The sequence below is a fragment of the Dendrobates tinctorius genome, unplaced genomic scaffold (assembly GCF_039654945.1).
Source record: "Dendrobates tinctorius isolate UK_male_01 unplaced genomic scaffold, ASM3965494v1 ptg000008l, whole genome shotgun sequence".
NCBI lineage: Eukaryota > Metazoa > Chordata > Amphibia > Anura > Dendrobatidae > Dendrobates > Dendrobates tinctorius.
In genome coordinates this window covers 40,091,524-40,108,457 of record NW_027361676.1, presented here as the reverse complement: position 1 = coordinate 40,108,457, position 16,934 = coordinate 40,091,524, and the positions used below count along the sequence as shown (strand labels likewise).

Sequence of the window (16,934 nt, the reverse complement as noted above, 5' to 3'; positions counted from 1 at the left end):
ACCTGAATTAAATGGCATTTACATGTAGAAAAGCCAAGCTTTCTCTAACACCAAAACAGAAAGGCAATCCATTCATTTTATGTTGGAAATGAAAGCATAGGTTCAAGACAAGGTTCCGTCTGGCAAAGCTTATCTGCCTAGCTTTCCTATTCCAAGAAATTTGGAATAAGCTTGTTTATCACTAGTTATGTAAAAAAAATACAAAAAAAAACAAAAAACCTTCTGTTGGAGCAGTAAATAACTAATTGGGATTTTCTTTGTAAATAATTCTGTAATTGTTTTCTCAACAGTAAGAATTCAATATTATTTTTCTTCTCAATGCATATGTCATTAAAGGGAGTCTGTCACCCTCAAAATGGCAATTAAATATTTTTAATTCATGCTAGGCAATGTATAGCTCAAGTTAATTGTAATAATCCTGCCATCATCACTGCATGGCCTCCTATTCCCCACACACCAACATACTCACTGCTCCAGGCCATGCTGTGAGTTCTGCCTGCTGCCGGCTCCATGCTGTGTGCCTCTTGCTTCCTGTCTGCTCTCTGCATGCTTCCTGTGCATAGGGGGGTGGTGCCAGCACTCTCCAGTTCTTATGGAATCAGGGTGCACCTGTCTAATGTGTTCCTGGCCAATTACCAAGAGGCCTCTAGTATTTAAGGCAGCTCCACCCTGTGGTAGCTGCCTGAGCAATGTCTTAACTCAGTTAGTGTCTTGCTGCTGAGTTGCCATGTCCTGTCCTGTGTTTCGTCTTCTCTGGAGGATTGATTCCTAGTCCTGTGTCTGTGCCTATTTTGCCATCCTCCAGGAGGAAGAATATCCTGGTCTCTGTGTCCTTGTTCCTAGCCTTGTCTTGTACCTGTTTGTCTGCCCTCCAGGAGGCAGAATATCCTAGTCTCTGTGCTATTGTTCCTTGCCTTGTCTTGTACCTGTCTGCTCTGCCCTCCAGGAGGCAGAATATCCTGGTCTCTGTGTCCTTGTTCCTAGCCTTGCCTTGTACCTCTCCGTCCGCCCTCCAAGAGGCAGAATATCCTGGTCCCAGTGCTATTGTTCCTTGCCTTGTCTCGTACCTGTCCTGTCTGCCTTCCAGGAGGCAGTTTATCCGGCTCTCTGTTTCTTTGTTCCAGTATCTTGTCTCGCACCGTTACCTTGTCTGAACTCTGTTCTACCTCTGTTTCTCGGTCTCCTTGTCTATGGCTCCTTTTCCTACTGTTTCTATCCTTGTGTCCTCCCCGTCTGCCTGTGCTTTGCACTCTTGTGGCTCTGCCTGTGCCCCGCAGTTTGCAGCTTTGCCATTGCCCACACTCTTGTGGCTATGCCTGTGCTCCGCACTCTTGTGGCTCTGCTTGTGCTCCGCACCCTTGCTGCTCTGCCTGTGCTCCGCACCATGGCGGCTCTGCCTGTGCTCCGCACCCTTGCAGCTCTGCCTGTGCTCCGCACCCTTTTGGCTCTGCCTGTGCTCCGCACTCTTGCAGTTCTGCCTGTGCGCTGCACTCTTGTGGTTTTGCCAGTGCTCCGTACCCTTGCAGCTCTGCCGGTGCTCCACACTCCTGTGGTTTTGCTTTGTTCTGCTTCTGCTGCTGCTGAACCTCTTGCTGCTAACTGCAGCTCCTCACCACAGCCTTACGGTTCTTCTGCAGTGTGAACAGGCCCAAACCTGTTCCTTCATACACCACTCCTTCCTGCCAGTATCGGTACCTGCACTTCCTTTGTGAACAGGTCTCTACCTATTCCATACACCACTCCTTCCTTCCCATGTCCCTATGGCTCAGCCTTGCCTGGCTGCCAGTGTCTCTGCCGTTGCCCAGCTGCCAGTGTCTCAGCCGTGCCCGTGTGCCAGTGTCTCAGCCATGCCCACCTACCAGTGTCTCATCCATGCCCGCCTGCCAGTGTCTCAGTCATGCCCACCTGCCAGGATACCATCCACGCCTGCCGTGCTCTCCTGCCTGTCTGCCAGTCGTGCCTGTTGCCCTCACCTGTCCTAGCATCCTGTTCCCCAGTGAGATTAGCAGCCACAGCCAGACACCACCCTGGAGTGGCACCTGGCAGCTACCTGCCGCACAAGCCTGACCTCACCATCATAGACTCCAGCGAAGACCGAGGTAGCTGTCCTAGTCACGCCCCTTCCAGGGTAGTCTGGTTTGTGGCACAGTGGGGCTACAATCTGCGCTCGCGCCATCCAGTCTGGGCACCACAACGCCTCGCTCGCACCAACCTGCCAAGGCGCCAGCATGACAGTAATATTTTATTAAAAATCAACTTTTATTTAATATACAACTGAGGGCACTTCGGTGCACTCCGGGTGTGGCCTGCAGCTTGGTGTACCTTCACGCCTTCTTATTTGCATACTAAAACCGGTATCTTGTAGAGATAGACATGTCTCTGGAGTTGAGAGCAAATGAATGCTGTGTCATATAATTTTGTGTGCCTGTGCATTGACAAAAAATGAGCTTGGCAGTGCACTCAATGTCGATTCGGGTACACGAACAATGTAGCATTGGCCTTATTAGAAGGTTCATGATTTAGCTAGAAAGGGATTGATATATTGACAATGTATGCCAACATTAATGTACAAAAATGTGTTGAAAAGTGAGCTGAGAGTGTAGTGCTAAACAAAAGATGAACTAAATGTATCATCTATCATAAACCACTAATATACTGTAAATTTGATGATTTTTTTTAGACTGCCTAGTCTGTATACACTAACTACGTTTGAGACCTGATTGGGAAATCTGCTGCATTATTAGAATAGAATAAAAAAAAATTTCAAGATCTGTTAATTTTTGAATTTATTTTATATTATTATGTATAAATTACATCAATTATAGTGATCCATGTAATAGCGTATTATCTTTATGCAATACATTTGTCCCATATAGGCCCTTGTAAATCAAGTTGTAGCAACTGTTATGAGTCAGTTCAATAAAGATCTACCAAATGGAATTGTGCTGTGCGGGGTTTTCACTCGAGATTATCGCACTGATGCTCTAAACAGCCAGGTACGTATGGGGTGAAATACATGTGGGGCGGTGGCCTGAGATGGAAGCTTGAAACTCATGGCTACTTGCTTTGTTGTTAAAGGTCAGTAATTTGTTTTTCATTTTGGCTTATTCATTAATAATTGTGCCATTACTATTTGTAAGCTGATTTGTATTGGTAACAATGCATGCCTTATAATTAGTTTTTTTTCTCGACTGTGATATTTTAGTAGAAATTTATTTTGGATGCTTTTCCAGTGTAAATGGTAAAATTATGTTAACCATGTCAAGCCTCATTAGTCCGGAAGTAGTATAAATTTTTTGCACCACATTTTCTCAAAAACTAGTCATCGATATGTCTGAAACTTCTTAAGCCACACCCACTTTCAAGTTTTCAGGAGCAAACTGTTGAGCATGTTAAGAAATGCTCCTTTATAAATATGACTGTTGAGGAATAATGGTCTCAGTCAATTGACTGAATTTATTTGATGCTTCAACAATAAATTTGGTATTGTGTGATTTATAGGTATTAGTGTGTACAAGGTGTGTCAATTTTTATTATTACAATTTGTTTCTCATAGTTTTAGTGGTGTAATATAATTGGCGAAGCTACTTATAAAGTCTACAGATCTAGCAGTTGGAGCAATTGGTTCTGGTGTCTAAGGAGCCCCAAAGTCTTCTTTTTCATATAATAAGATACCAATATTAAACATAGACTATATAGATTGAGTTTGACATGCATGTTGCACTGGAAAATATTTTTTAAACTCTGTATTTTCAGGTAGAAATGTACAGGGTGCAGTTTGGGTTTTGAGTTTCATGTTATTCACTGTTTCATAACAGGTTCTGGTCACTGTGCCACAGTGTTTTGAAATTCTTCTATTGTCTCCACATCGACAAGACTGGGTTAATAGAATCAAATATGTTATATTTGATGAGGTATGTAGTATTATGTCTTAAAAAGATTGCCTAGAATTATAAAAATGGGTACTCTTCTCTCAAAATGTGGTCATTCTTGTGTATGTGTCTGATTTTTAAATAGGATGAGCAGCAATATCAGGCACAGCTTAATGGAGTGATCCAGCAACTAAAATGTATGTTTTCAATACCTAGCCTTACACCCCAGTTTGCTTTATTGCACAATACCCTACACTTTTCCCCATCTAGCTAATCCCTAAAGATGTTTTTTTTATTTCAGTGCTGTTTTGTTTGAGAAACGTCTCATCCAGGACCTTACAGGAGATTGGGGCTGCACTCACTTTCTTGTATCTATTGCCTCGTCTGAAACAGGACATTATCAGGGGGCAGATACTAATTAGTTTCTTGCATCTCTGAAGACATCCTGGATCTTGGGTGATGGATGCTGCAGGAAACACGAGTGGAGCGTTGGCATTCAGCTTCTATCTTTCGTAGCTCCTAACTAAAAAAAGGCATCATCAGGGGGCGGAGATAGAAGCAGTGAGTGACAACAACACTACCCCACAGCTTCTAGCATTGCCCTCAAATGAATCATCATCAGGGGGTGGCGCTTGTGTCACTGCTTCTGTCACAGCTCTCTGCTGATGATTCAATTGAGAGATGTACTAGAAGATTTGGGGTAGTGTTGGTGGCACTTCTTCACCACCTAACGAGAGTGCTGGCGCTGCACTTACATCTCCCACACTGTCATTCACCAAGGATCCAAGATATCTCGAGAGGTGGTGGAGAGTCAACAAACTAGAGAGTAATTGCAGTGCCACCATCTAATGACATCCTGTTCCAGGAGGGGCAATGGACGCTGTGGGAAATGAGTGTAGCCCCAGCCTCCTGTGATGTCCTGCTTGAGACTAGCAAACACAACGCCACCGATGGTGAAGCAAAAAAACTAATTTTTGGATTAGCAGGATAGAAAAAAGTGTAGGGCATTGTGTAATAATATAAACTACAAAAGTGGTTGGGTGTAAGGATAGATATTGCGAAAATACATTTTCGGTAACAAAATTCCATTTTCTAAAAATTTTTTCTGAGTTTTTCCAGTAAGTTGTAATTTTAATGATAAGCTCATTAATGCTGCCACTTTTGTTGCTTTAAAAATACAAATAAAGAAATACAGAGACAAACTACGGTTGTCCCATTGTTTTGTCTCTGTACAAAATCCTGATTCCGTTGCTGCAACATACTGCATTACACCTGTTGCTGTCCGATTTTTACGCACCGATGTCCTTTGAAAAGCCGGCAATTCAGGTGCGGTGTACAGTAAAATCACACGGACAGGTTAGAATAGAATAGATAGACTAGATATATACACATATAATATATAGATATATAGATGTCAATGGCATATATATATATATACTGTATATATTACATAGCTAGAAGAAAAGCTGGCAATTCATCTGCCGTGTACATTAAAATCACATACAGTAAATGCACATAGAGTAGGTAGATATACAGATGTCTCTGACAAATACAATTAGTACAGTGTGTGTGCGTAGCTTACTGTACATGTATTTAATTAATAAAAGACTGTTTTTCTGAAAAAATGGCGTGGGCTCCCACATAATTTTTGTAACTAGCAGAGTGAAAGCCGATGGCTGGGGGCCGATGTTGATAGCCTGGGAAGGGGGTAATACCCATGGAGCTTCCTAGGCTATTAATATCAGCTTACAACTGTATACTTTACTGGCTATTAAATTTGGGGACCCTAAAAAAATTGACGTAGGGTCCCCCTATAATTAATAACCAGCAAAGGCTATGCAGGCAGCTGCGGGCTGATATTAATAGCCTAGGAAGGGGCCATGGATAATGCCACCCAGGCTAAAAACATCAGCTCTCAGCCACCCCAGAAAAGGCGTATCTCTAAGATGCGCCAATTCTGGCACTTAACCTCGTTCTTCCCACTTGACTTGTAGCGGTGGCAAGTGGGGTGATAGTTGGGGGGGTTGATGTCACCTTTATATTGTCAGGTGACATCAAGCACAGATGATAGTAATGGAGAGGCGTCAATAAGACGACCCATTACAAACCCCATTGTCACATTGTATGAAAACAGAGGTGCCCAGAAAAAGTCCTTTAATTGAAAGACACAGACTCATTTAATAATCTTAATTAAACCATACTTACGACCTCGCCTATTTTCCCCATGCCCTCGTCATCTGCAAAAGAGGTAAAAAAAAGCAATGTTCCTCACCATTCCGCAGAAATGCTTTTAATCCATTTGTCCCACGATGGGTCAAGCCCTGCTACATCTAGATAGCCGGATGCATGGTTGCATTATGCAATCATGCAGCCTGTCATCCAGTAGACACTGAGCACTGTGGGCTCAGTGTCTTCCTGTAAACTCTTATTTCCTGTCTGAGGGCACCACAATCGTGAGAAAGTTCTGCTCTCGGTGCCATCAGACAGGTCCTGGGAGTTCACAGCCAATGAACTCACTTCACCTATCTGACATCAGGGCGAGTGTGGTGGCATTTTCCCATGGTGCTCCCACTGACATCAGAAAGGTGAAGTGAGTTAATTGGCTGTGAACTCACACTACCTGTCTGACTGCACCTCGAGCAGGAGAACTTTCTTAAGCTTGCTGTGCCCTCAGACAGGGAATAGCAGTTCACAGGCTGCCACTGAACTTCTATTTTGACACTGGTTGTCAAAAATGAGGGGGACCCCACTCTGTGTTTTTTTATTATTTATTTAAATAATTAAAAAACACGGCGTAGGGACCCCTCTATTCTTGATAACCAACCTTGCTGAAGCTGGCAGCTGAGGGTTGCAGCCCCCAGCTGTGAGTTTTGCCTGGCTGGTTATCAAAAATACAGGGGTACCCACACCATTTTTTTTTAACTATTTATTTACAGCGCAGGTGCGGCTGATAAATACTCCCATCCACTGCTCCTGCTCGCACTGTTATTAGCGGCAGCAGGTATCGGCTGATGAGAGCTGTAGTCCCATCACCTGACACCAGGGACCAGAGGTAAACTTTATACCTCCGATCACAGCTGAGCGCTCATGCTGTCTTTTGACAGCACGGTAACCGTGGCTCTCTGACCGGCAGGGATGATTTCACCGCTGATCCGAATCGCTACGCTGGTGTTTCCCACGCTGTCACACAGCGAGGGAAACACCGGCTTTTGTGCTGTGTATGTTCGGCAATATTCGGCGATTAAATCGGTGAATATTGCAAATTCGCCGATCGTGAGACAAACCGAATATTGAAATATTCGCTCATCTCTAATGAGTAGAATGCATGCCCAAGTACTGTAGTGAGAGAAAAAAATAATTAAAATATAAAACAAAGGAATAAAATCACAGAAATCCCTTTACCCCACTGAAATAGTTTTATAGTAGAAAAATAAATAAAGAGTACACATAGTTAAATAGGCAGTTACATAAGTTGAAAACAGACCTAGGTCCATCAAGTTAAACTTTTTTCCACCAAAAATGCAACTAATGCAACTATAATCTCCAATGTTATAGGTCATTAATTTAAAGGATAAAAAGAATTGGTCGTAGCACATATCCCTGCAGTACACCACTGCTCATTTAGAGAGCGTACCATTTATGACCATCCTTTGTTTCCTGTCATTTATCCAATTTCTTACCCATCTGCATATAGTTTCCCTCAGTCCTTGCTTACAGAGCTTCAGTATAAGGCTGCTATGTGGAACTGTATCAAATAAATCACATTAGCCGTATTAACAACATCCAGACTTGCACTTACTTCCTCATGGAAGCCCAACATGTTGGTTAGACACGACTTCATGAATCTATGCTGGTTGTTAGTTAGTATATTATTCTCTGCTATATATTGCTGCAGGTCATCTCTTATGATGCCCTCATATAACTGGTATTGCCACATCATTAACTACCTGAACTATAAAGTGATCATATTAGTTATCCTTATAGTGTGCCCTGTTAAAAATGTATAAATATCAATGCTAAAACTGCTGTTTTTGGTTCATCTCACCTCACAACAACACTGAATTAAAAGGGGTAAAAAGTTATATGTACAAAATCATACCAATACAAAATAAAACCTCTTCCTAAAAAAGCCCAAAGCCCTTACACAGTTCCTTCAATTAAAATACATATATACATAGAAAATAGAAATGCAAGAATTATATGATTAAAAAATGGTTTTAGAGTGCAAAAAACTTATATAAATTAGACACCTCCTGCAATAATTCACAGAATAAACTTGTCATCTATATATCTTTGTGAATGCCAAGAAAATTAAAGTCAAAAACAAAATCCACAACTGCATTTTTTTTAGCAGCCCCAATAGTTAAACATTTTTCCATACAATATACGGCATTAACCCCAAAGTCATGCCATTAAAAAATTATAACTTGTGCTCAAATAAAAGGCTCCTTAACTTTTATTTTGTTGTTTATAGGTCTGTAAATTCAGTGCAGTGATAAAAAAAATAATATTAATATACGCCATTGCAACCAAACTGTTAAAGTGAAAAAAAATGTAATAAAGAGAACCCCTAACATAAACTTCAAAACTATTTAACTTTTCAACCTTATATTATTGTTTTTATTTTAAAATGTTTATCAACCTATGCTGTTTTCAATATCTGGTGTGGTCAGTTTTACTTTAGTATCTAGAATAACTGTTGATCAGTTACCACAACATCATGTTGAGAAAATGAGAAAAGAACAAACAGTACTTACTAAAGGTACTGTCACACTTAGCGATGTACCAGCGATACCGACCAGCGATATGACGGGGTCAGGATCGCTGATGCATCGCTAAGTGGTCGCTAGTGAGCTGCCAGACAGGCAGATCTCACCAGCGACATAGCAGTGGTCGGGGGTCGCTACTTACCTTTCAGACGAGGCGATCCTGATGTCATACCGCCCGCATCCACGCATCGCTCGTCTCAACAGCAGGAAGCCCAGCAGGAAGCTGACGACGAGAAACGGTCCAGGACGTTCTCGCGCGATCAGCGATAACCAGCGGGGGAGCGGTCGGAGGTAAGTATCAGACATAGCGATATCGCTAGCAATATCACTGCTACGTCACAAAAACCAGTGACGTTATAGCGATATTGCTAGCGATATCGCTTAGTGTGACAGGCCCTTAACACTTACAAAGGAAAATTTAGGACATTTAAGCCTAACCCACAGAAGCATCCAGAAAGGACCCCAAGACACCAATTTTAGGGCATTGTTTTGACAAGTCCAGACTCTTTTTGATTCAGCCTGTGGAACATCTATATCTATAGATATCATCTACTGTATATTAAAGTTCTCTGCCACATTTTTCAATTTGTGAATTACCAGCTCATTAAAAAATATGATACTGCTTAATCTTATGTAGATAATAAGGAAAAATTTGCCTGTAGACACGGATAACAGAATGTCTATACTACATACTCAACTTTTTGGTTTGTTTTTTTTGCAAGGTGCACTGCTTAGGAGGAGAAATTGGAGCAGAAACCTGGGACCACATAATGGCTATGATTCCATGTCCATTCCTGGCTTTGTCTGCAACCATCAGTAATCCTGAACACTTAACTCAGTATGTTCTGTACATCTTTACCGTGCAAGATCCATGATTCATTAATATAACAACTGTTGTGTAATAAGATTACTTTTGTTATTTAGGTGGCTACAATCAGTCAAAAAATATTGGCAATCCAATGAAGAAAAGAGTCCTGTATCAATACCACCCCAAAGGGCAATAAAGAGAAAAACAACAAAATCAGAAAAAAGATCTTACAACGTTCGACTAGGTAACTATATACCAGAAGATCAACTCACAAATTTTTCTAATGAAATTTTTTTTAAAAAGACCTGTCTGCCCATGGAGAGTCACCTTATTGGTAAAACTTTTGTAAAACCAGGCAACCCTGTGTATTAAAGGATTGTAAAGAAGAGCCGGAGATGAAGAATGGTATACCGTATACTGCCTGGGATCCCATAAGTCGTATTGCCTCTTTTATATAAATTTATATTATTTTGTATAAAACCTGAGCAGATGAATCTGTCCTGCAAAAACAAGAAAAATCACTACTCTCTCTCAAGTCTCAGTAAAAAAACACAAATGGCGCTTGTCACACGCCCAAAGATAAAATGCAGAAATAACGTAGTGTCTTATGCTAAGGACTTAGCTGAAGAGATTCACCAATCAAGTCGGTCCAAGGTGCAGCGGCTTCTTCCAGGGTGTGAAATCCATGAAGAAGCCGCAGTGGTGAAACTAGAATAGGGAATTACAAGATTATTTGATTTATATGTTGTTTTTTATTAATGTTTTGTGAGTACAATGAAATACAGAATTTCAGAAGAAAGCTCTGTATCACAAATACTTTAGTTTGCACAATATTCCATATTTAATCCTTTTCAATAGTTGTATTCTTTCATTGCCCTCTGTTGTTTTGTCCTATGCGTAATAAATAAAAATATTCTGTTTTGCAGTTCAGTATGACAAACGATACAATGATCTGGAAAAGTATACATGTTTTGTAAAAGACTCCACTATTAACTTTGAACATTACCATCCATGTGCTTTCTTGACAATAGATCATGTAAGTATATATAGTAGTATGTAACAACTTCTGTCAATAATCGTGTATATTATATTCCTGTTCACTTAGACAGTAAGTATGTTAACATTTGTGATAAGACCATTTGTTTAGGGTTATAATTAAAGTGCACCTGTCACCTCTTTTGACCGCTATAAGATACGGCTACTGCCTTTCAGGGCTTATCTACAGCATTCTACAATGCTGTAGAAAAGCCCTCTAGGTCTGACCTGAAAGATAAGAAAAATAAGTTTTATTATACTCACCCAGGGGACGGTTCGATGCGGTCCGGTCCGATGGGTGTCACAAGTCCGGATCCGGCACCTTCCATCTTCTTGCTACGCCACCCTCCTGCTTGCTTCATCTGACACCAGCATCTTGCTTCTGCGCAGGCGTACTTCTCTGCCCTGTTTAGGGCAGAGCAAAGTACTGGAGTGTGCAGGTGCTGGGCCTCTCTGACCTTTCCCGGCACCTGCGCACTGCAGTGCTTTGCTCTGCCCTCAACAGATACGCTTGCACAGAAGCGAGCAATGACGCAAGCCGGAGGGCGGCGTCGCAAGAAGATGGGAGGCGCTGGACCCGGACCTGCGATACCCATCGAACCCATTATAGAATGCTGTAGATAAGCCCTAAAAGGCAGTAGCCACATCTTACAGCGGCCAAAACAGGTGACAGTTTTGCTTTAAATAATGATTGTAAATTATCAAGTCAAAAGTTTCCGAACAAATATTTAAAAATGTATAACACAGAAAAAGCACAAAAAAGTCAGACAAATGTAATAACAACTACATTTTATCATGTGATAAGTAAAGTGACAGCTACAATAAAAAAATACAATCATGGGTATATCAGGCATATGAAAATACACTTACGTAGATGAATTAGGTTATAAATTTAAATCATGAAAAAAGTGTGCATGTGAAGTGTAACATAATGTAAAAGGCTAAGTAGACATGCTGAGTAAGCCACCACACATGTACACAGTCATGTGTAAGAGACACCACTGATGGGTGGAATAACAAACATTAATATTATGAATACAACCAATTGTTAGAAAGATGGATACCTCATAAGTCATAAGAGAATCAAAGAAATATGAATAAGCAAAAAAAGTTCCCATAACTGAAAAATCATAGACATATATGAACCAGCTGGTCAAGCACACATCGCATGCGTTTCTCTGGAGGCTTCATCTGGGGTAGTAAAGTTATATAAATTAAGGAGAACCAATTCAGAATAGAGTATAATAATACAAAAATTGAATGACACCTATGACATACAGTGATAATATATATACAAATAAATATACTGAATGCCTGTGTTGCCTGAGGGTGGTGTGCAGAAGGACAGTATCACCTGCATAGTAGAGAAACACAAGTGAGGTGTGCGTGTTCTTTTAAAGGGAACCAGACCGCTTGCCCTGATCCCCCAAACCATTCCATGTATTAATTGCTAACTGACTCCCATATCTAACAATCTTATCACTTTCGTAGCAACATGCTAATTAGTGGGTGACTAGTTGTGGAGGTGTTGTTTTATCCCCAGACCAGTCATCCCATTATTCATGTTATCATGCCCCTGTGAGCGTGAAAAAGGCACGGCCGAAACGCGCGTCGGGGCAGGTAGGACTGTCTAGGAAGGTGCTCCACTCTGTACAAGGTATTTGAATATATACTATTATGTTGTTCTAATATTTTGGTGATGGATGCGGTTTTATTGTCCGGTCACTAGCACACTTTTGATTCATCTGCCTTGTAATGGATTGCTACTATGCATTTATATAGGAGTTATTAGGTGAGCCTGTGTACTTCCAGATACTATGATTACTATGCACGTTTCCTTTCTGACAAACCTACCCCGGGCCTCTTGCTTGTTGCTGGAATAATCATGTTCCATCTTCTAGCCCTATATTGCCTGTTTGTCTGTAATATTTTCTACATTAGTAAAGTTGTTCTTATCTGTTTTGACCCTATGACTGTGTTGTTCTATTGATTGTGATTGATTCATAGAATCATAGAATCGTAGAGTTGGAAGGGACCTCCTGGGCCATCTGGTCCAACCCCCTGCTCAAAGCAGGATTCGCTAAATCATCCCAGTCAGATGTCTGTCCAGCCTCTGTTTGAATACATCCATTGAAGGAGAACTCACCACTTCTCGTGGCAGCCTGTTCCACTCATTGATCACTCTAACTGTCAAAAAGTTTTTTCTAATATCTAATCTGTGTCTCCTGCCATTCAGTTTCATCCCATTGCTTCTAGTCTTTCCTTGTGCAAATGAGAATAAAGTTGATCCTTCTACAATGTGACAGCCCTTTAGATATTTGTAGACAGCTATTAAGTCTCCTCTCAGTCTTCTCTTTTGCAAACTAAACAATCCCAAATCCTGCAACCTTTCCTCATAAGACAGGGTTTGCAGACCGGTCACCATTCTGGTTGCTCTTTTCTGAACTTGCTCCAGTTTGTTGATGTCTTTTTTAAAATGTGGTGCCCAAAACTGGACACAATATTCCAGATGAGGTCTGACCAGCATGTATTTTTAGTCTGTTGAAAATGTACCTTCAGGGGGCACTCGGAGTTGAACCAAGGACCTCTTGATCTGCAGTCAAATGCTCTACCACTGAGTTATACCCCCTATATTTTACTGCAGTTGGTCATATACTGTCCATATCTATGGTGGTTTCTGATGCAACAAGTTTTTCACACCTGGATTTGGGTTTCCTCTTCCATTCTTCCTTGCAGATCCTCTCCAGTTCCATCAGGTTGGATGGTGAACATTGGTGGACAGCCATTTTCAGGTCTCTCCAGAGATGCTCAATTGGGTTTCGGTCAGGCCTCTGGCTGGGCCAGTCAAGAATGGTCACAGAATTGTTCTGAAGCCACTCCTTTGTTATTATAGCTGTGTGCTTAGGGTCATTGTCTTGTTGGAAGGTGAACCTTCGGCCAAGTCTGAGGTCCAGAGCTCTCTGTAAGAGGTTTTCATCCAGGATATCTCTGTACTTGGCCGCATTCATGTTTCCTTCAATGGCAACCAGTCGGTTCTGTCCCTGCAGCTGAAAAACACCCCCATAGCATGATGCTACCACCATCATGTTTCACTGTTAGGATTGTATTGGGTAGGTGATGAGCAGTGTCTGGTTTTCTCCACACATACCTCTTAGAATTATCACCAAAAAGTTATATTTTCATCTCATCAGACCAGAGAATCTTATTTCTCATAGTCTGGGAGTCCTTCATGTGTTTTTTAGCAAACATTGTGTGGGCTTTCATATGTCTTGCACTGAGGAGAGGCTTCCGTTGGGCCACTCTGCCATAAAGATCCGACTGGTGGAGAGCTGCAGTGATAGCTGACTTTGTGGAACTTTCTCCCATCTCCCTACTGTATCTCTGGAGCACAGCGACAGTGATCTTGGGGTTCTTCTTTACCTCTCTCACCATGGCTCTTCTCCCATGATTGCTCAGTTTGGCTGGACGGCCAGGTCTAGGAAGACTTCTGGTGGTCCCAAACTTCTTCCATTTAAGGATTATGGAGGCCGCTGTGCTCTCAGGAAGCTTGTGCCTGGTCACAATTCTGTCTCTGAGCTCCTTGGCCAGTTCCTCTGACCTCATGATTCTCATTTGGTCTTACATGCGGTGTGAGCTGTAAGGTCTTATATAGACAGGTGTGTGCCTTTCCAAATCAAGCCCTATCAGACTAATTAAATAATTAAACACAGCTGGACTCCATGTACTCCAATAAATGAGTAGAACCATCTACAGGAGGATCACAATGAAATGACAGCATGTGACTTAAATATGATTGTCTGTGCAAAGGGTCTGAATACTTATGACCATGTGATATTTTGCTTTTTCTTTTTTAATAAATTTCCAAAAATTTCTACATCTCTGTATTTTTCTGTCAAGTTGGGTTGCAGAGTACACATTAATGAGAAAAAATAAACTTTTTTGAATTTACCAAATGGCTGCAATGAAACAAAGAGTAAAAAATTTAAAGGGGTCTGAATACTTTCCGTACCCACTGTATCTTGCATACATCATATGTCTGATGCACCACATATGTATATATTTGGTGTGGTATGGTCTATTTGTACATATAACTACTGGTCATCAAGTCTGTCAATCTGATGCCCCTCGTTTCTGGACTCTTTGTCCAGTTAGTGTTTTTTCTCCGACCCAAGGAGTAGGTGTTTATTTTTTTGGTATCACTGGGCCATATTAATAAGGGCTAGTGATGGGCGAGCACTAAAATGCTTGGGTGCTCGTTGCTCGGGTCGAGCAAATTGGAATACTCGGGTACTCGGACAGAACAACAAGCCCAATGTCAGTCTATGAGAGACACGAGCATTTTAACCACGGTCCCCACTGGGGGTCATTTTAAGGTCTAAAAACGTCTGAAAATGATGGAAACACTGCTCAAATGACATGGGGACATCATGGGGATTGCCCCTGGAAGCATTTCTGACTCCTAGTTCACAGCTTTAAACAATGTTGTCAGAGTTTCATGCCATTTTTACTGGTGCACCAAAAAACGAAACCAAAAGGGATTTTGCTGGGAAATATGTTAAGGTACATCCTTTCCAGGTTAATGACTTGTATATAAGGCAAAATAATTAACCCCAGACCAAAATGTTCCTCCTCCACTTGGGCTATGTACAGACGCAGCGTTTTTGAAGCGTTTTTCAACTTTAACATTGCTTTCAACCAATACAAATGCATTCACTGGGAAATGTCATTGTAACATTTACCAACCCTAGCTGGCCATGTGGTGTGTGACACATAAGCAGACATATCTTGTTTCATTTATGAAGGAGGGTCTCTTAAAGTCACAGAGCCTATTTTTACAGGGGCATCAGGCAGCATTAATCTGCTTAAAGGGCCATTATTAAACAATGGGTCTACTAAACTGTTAAAGCTTATGCTGTGAGCGGATGGGCTGCCAAGAATTATGATGCACCCCAATACCCCTTTCACGAGATGTCCAGGAGGGCTTCCATAAAAAATGTTGCATTGAATGCAAGGCCTACCCTGCTACCAAGTCATATGTACCCCAATATGCTTTTGAACCCAGGTACTGTTTTCTTATGGATTGACTGCAAGGCCTGCCCTGCTGCCCAGTCATATGCACCCCAATAAGCCTTTGAACCGACATACTGAATGGGCACAGGAAAATCCACTTCACCTTATTCATTTTGTACTCCCATACTCTTTTCTTATGCATTGACAGAAAGGCCCGCCCTGCTGCTGAGTCACCTGCAACCCAATATGCCTTTGAACCCAGGCACTGGATGGGCACAGGAAAAGCCACTTCACATTATTCACTTTGTACTCCCATTCTGTTTTCTTATGCATTGACTGCAAGGCCTGCTCTGCTACCAAATCATATGTACCCCAATAACCCCAGTCCCCCTTGGAAGAAACATGTAGGAGGCCTCTTAAAAAAAGTCCCATTAAAAAGGAGCGGGTCTCCTAGACTTGTAATGCCCATAACATAAGTGTGTTGGCTGCCCAACATTTTCCCATGTGGGGTACACCTCAACCTTTTCCATAACAAGTATTTTAGGCCCATCAAAACCACCCACCCATGTTAGAATTTCGAAACTGGCTGTAGCAGCACGGAACACGTTAACACAGGTGATCTAGTGGCGGCAGATGATGAGATGTGGAGGAAAGTCTGATTAAAAACTATGCCCAATTTAAAAGAGCAGGTCTCCTAGACTTGTAATGCCCAAACTCTAAGTATAATGGGCTGACAAACATTTTCCCCTGTGGGGTACACCTCCACCTTTTCTATAACAAGTATTTTATGCCCAGCAAAACCATCCACCCTTGTTCAGAATTCGACACTGGCTGTAGCAGCACGGAACACGTTAACGCTGGTGATCTAGTGGCGGCGGATGATGAAACGTGGAGGAAGGCCTGATTAAAAACTATGCCCAATTTAAAGAAGCGGATCTCCTAGACTTGTAATGCCCATACACTAAGTGTATGGCCTGTCAAACATTTCCCCCTTGGGGTAGATATCAACATAGTGTGTGCCTTTTTTTTAGAGGCATCATAAGCACCTTGCAAAACTGTAACATGGTTTCCTATACAGTTGCTGCTGGGAAGGTGCATGTTTTTAGTAACAATATGGCGGATGAATCGTTGGATGAAGTGATCTGGAAAAGGGGCATGGTGATGACAGGAATGGGAAAGTACATGATTAATAACAGCAGTGGCTATGGGAGGTATGAGATCCAGGATAAAGCCAACAATCATTCGTCGTTTAGACACCATTAATTGCCAGAATTGGTTTCATGCCCATTTGAAGATCGATGTAACAGATGCATGTGTGAGACTTGGCCTAAGAAATGCCCGTCCAAAATATGTTGCCAAAGACGCATGTGTATGTATCAAGGGCAAAGTGCAACATGTTCGTGAGATGCTGAATTAGAGAAAGCAGATCAGTGTTGGAGG

At 41.7% G+C, this 16,934-nt stretch overlaps 1 protein-coding gene and 1 non-coding gene across 3 annotated transcripts in view; one reads left to right on the top strand and one right to left on the bottom strand.

The window, feature by feature from the left end:
* LOC141091492 (probable ATP-dependent RNA helicase DDX60) overlaps positions 1-16,934 on the top strand; it is a 361,948-nt gene that overhangs the window by 223,448 nt on the left and 121,566 nt on the right. For both annotated transcript variants that reach the window (XM_073577118.1, XM_073577110.1), the window contains 5 exons: positions 2,877-2,996; positions 3,819-3,914; positions 9,364-9,479; positions 9,566-9,693; positions 10,376-10,485. In XM_073577118.1, coding sequence (XP_073433219.1) covers positions 2,877-2,996; positions 3,819-3,914; positions 9,364-9,479; positions 9,566-9,693; positions 10,376-10,485 — 570 coding nt within the window. The remainder of the gene's footprint in view (positions 1-2,876; positions 2,997-3,818; positions 3,915-9,363; positions 9,480-9,565; positions 9,694-10,375; positions 10,486-16,934) is intronic.
* TRNAC-GCA (transfer RNA cysteine (anticodon GCA)) lies at positions 13,042-13,113 on the bottom strand. The gene has a single exon. It is a non-coding gene; the product is annotated as a tRNA-Cys (tRNA).